The 2,421-nt window shown below is 42.9% G+C and overlaps 1 protein-coding gene across 1 annotated transcript in view; it reads left to right on the forward strand.

Annotated features, from left to right (window-relative positions):
- The first annotated feature begins 541 nt into the window (after positions 1-541).
- LOC102376850 (olfactory receptor 14A16-like) overlaps positions 542-2,421 on the forward strand; it is a 3,515-nt gene continuing 1,635 nt past the window's right edge. Inside the window, exon 1 of the mRNA XM_025195835.1 lies at positions 542-1,518. Within this exon, the coding sequence (XP_025051620.1) occupies positions 542-1,518 (977 nt within the window). The remainder of the gene's footprint in view (positions 1,519-2,421) is intronic.

The following is a 2,421-nucleotide window of genomic DNA, read 5'->3' on the forward strand; positions in this document are numbered from 1 at the left end:
TGTGGTATATCCTCGGGAAGATGGAGCGATGCCATGTTGAAACATTACTGTTACTGTTTGCTAGATGCGCTGTATGTTTTTTTTCACAGTGGGGTTGGGACCTTTTTTACCTAAAGGTTTAAACCTAAAGGTTGTATTTGCTCTTATTTTTTCCAGCCAAGTTTTGGGATAGATGCTGCAGGTGACACAGCCCTGTGAATGCTACAGAAGTTCTACCATGTAACAGTAGTTTCATAATGAACCTGAATACAACACGAATTTTAAAAGTGTAGTGAGTTTACACCTCCTAGCTGATAGCAAGAATGTCATCTGTCTAATAGTGCCTGCTGAATAACACTATTGCTGTTTTGTATCCAAATCAAAATATTCCTTCAAAACCAAACTTTTCCCGTAGACTAAAGATTTGGCTCCAGTTGATCCTGTGTGTATTTGAAAGTGAGCGTGTGAGATGTTTTTGACAGGAGAATCAGAGCCATTCTGATACTGATTGCTGAGCTTTTTGTTCCCTCCACAGGCATCATACAATGGTGTGAAGAAGGCCATGTCCAACCAAACCACTGTAACTGAGTTCCTCCTCCAGGAATTTTCCGACAGCCGGGAGCTGCAGCTTTTACACTTTGCCATATTTCTAGCAGCGTACCTGGCAGCTCTGATAGGGAATCTCCTCGTTATCATGGTAGTAGCCCTCGACCACCACCTTCACACTCCCATGTACTTCTTCCTCCTGAATTTGTCCATCCTCAACCTGGGAACTATCTCTGTCATTGTCCCCAAATCCATGGGCAATTCCCTGTGGAACACCAGGTTGATTTCCTATGCTGGATGTGTTGCCCAAGTTTTCCTCTTCTTTTTCTTTGCTACAGCCAACGTTGCCTTCCTCACCATCATGGCTTATGATCGATACATTGCCATCTGCAAACCACTGCACTATGAGACCATCATGAACAGGAGAGCTTGTGTCAAACCACTGCACTATGAGACCGTCATGGACAGGAGAGCTTGTGTCCAGATGGCAGTCAGTGCATGGGTCAGTGCCATTCCCTACCCTGCACTGCACACTGGTAACACTTTTCGGTTACCTTTCTGCCACTCCAACATCGTCAGCAAGTTTTTCTGTGATGTCCCCCAGCTGCTCCAGCTCTCCTGCTCTGACTCCTATCGCAGTGAAGTTGGGATTATTGTCTTTAGTACGTGTTTATTTTTGATCTGTTTTGTTTTCATCGTTGCATCGTATGTTCAGATCTTTACTGCAGTACTAAGAATCCCTTCAGAGCAGGGCCAGCATAAAGCCTTCTCCACCTGTGTTCCTCACCTCCTTGTGGTCTCCTTGTTTCTTCTCACTGGCATTTCGGCTTACTTGAAACCAACTTCCAGCACCCCATCCATTCTGGATCTCATAGAATCTGTCCTTTATGCCATATTGCCGCCAATGGTCAACCCTGTCATTTACAGCATGAGGAATAAGGAGATCAAAGCTGGCCTTGGGAAAGTGATTGTCTGTAAAATATTCACTGGGAAGCAAGTGTCCATCTTTTTCTCAAAAGTGTTATTTAATTATTTTTTTTCTGCATTGAGATATATATGTGTGTGTGTGTGTGTGTGTAGTATAACTGATAGATATGTTCACCAAGTAAAGCAGGGTGCAATCCACACCATCTTCACTGATGTAAGTAAAGTTACTCTAGATTTAAATCATCTTAATTGCAATTAGACTTCCTATACTTAGAAGTTGATGCTACCATCTTTCCCATCTCAAAGGAGCTTGGTGTGAAAGTGCTCGAGGTATGTTGCTACAGCTCCAGCAAGTTAAGATTAACCTTGCTCTTCCCCTGTGCTAATGCCCCTGCTAATTCAGGTCACCTATAAATGTGAACTTGGTTAATAGTCCTTCATGGTCAAAGTTTGCTGGATGGGATGCTAGACACGTGCTATTTTGCTACTGGAACTGGGTCACTGTGGTAATTCATCACCTTCCTTGTCAAATCAATAGCAGAGACAAGTCTCTAGTGGATTACAGGGAATCAAAGGTGTTCTGTGGGATGAGAGCTTACCTGTGTTTCTTAAAAGCATACTCCTCATCAGTCAGTCAGTGGGCTTTTTTTCTTCAGGATAGGTATTTGGAAGTACTTGGGCAGATGGATGCACGGAGGGTGGGCGGGGTGGTGGTGAGGAAATTAGGAATGTTTGCTTAGATGCCCATCTGCATGATTTCTCAGCTAGTATTTCCTTATATCATGGTTTTTCTTTTTAAAAGGGGAATCCCAAGAGAGAGAATATTTTAATGCTGCTGATATTATTGAGTTATTAAAATTGAGTGTGTCCACATATAACCTTGACTAAGGGTCTTTTTTTTAATCACGTTTAACATGTTCTGTCATCTACCACCACTGAGAACAGCCCAGCTGCATCCTCTTTGGTACC

This window comes from Alligator sinensis, unplaced genomic scaffold (genome assembly GCF_000455745.1).
Source record: "Alligator sinensis unplaced genomic scaffold, ASM45574v1 scaffold2716_1, whole genome shotgun sequence".
NCBI classification, from domain to species: Eukaryota; Metazoa; Chordata; order Crocodylia; family Alligatoridae; genus Alligator; species Alligator sinensis.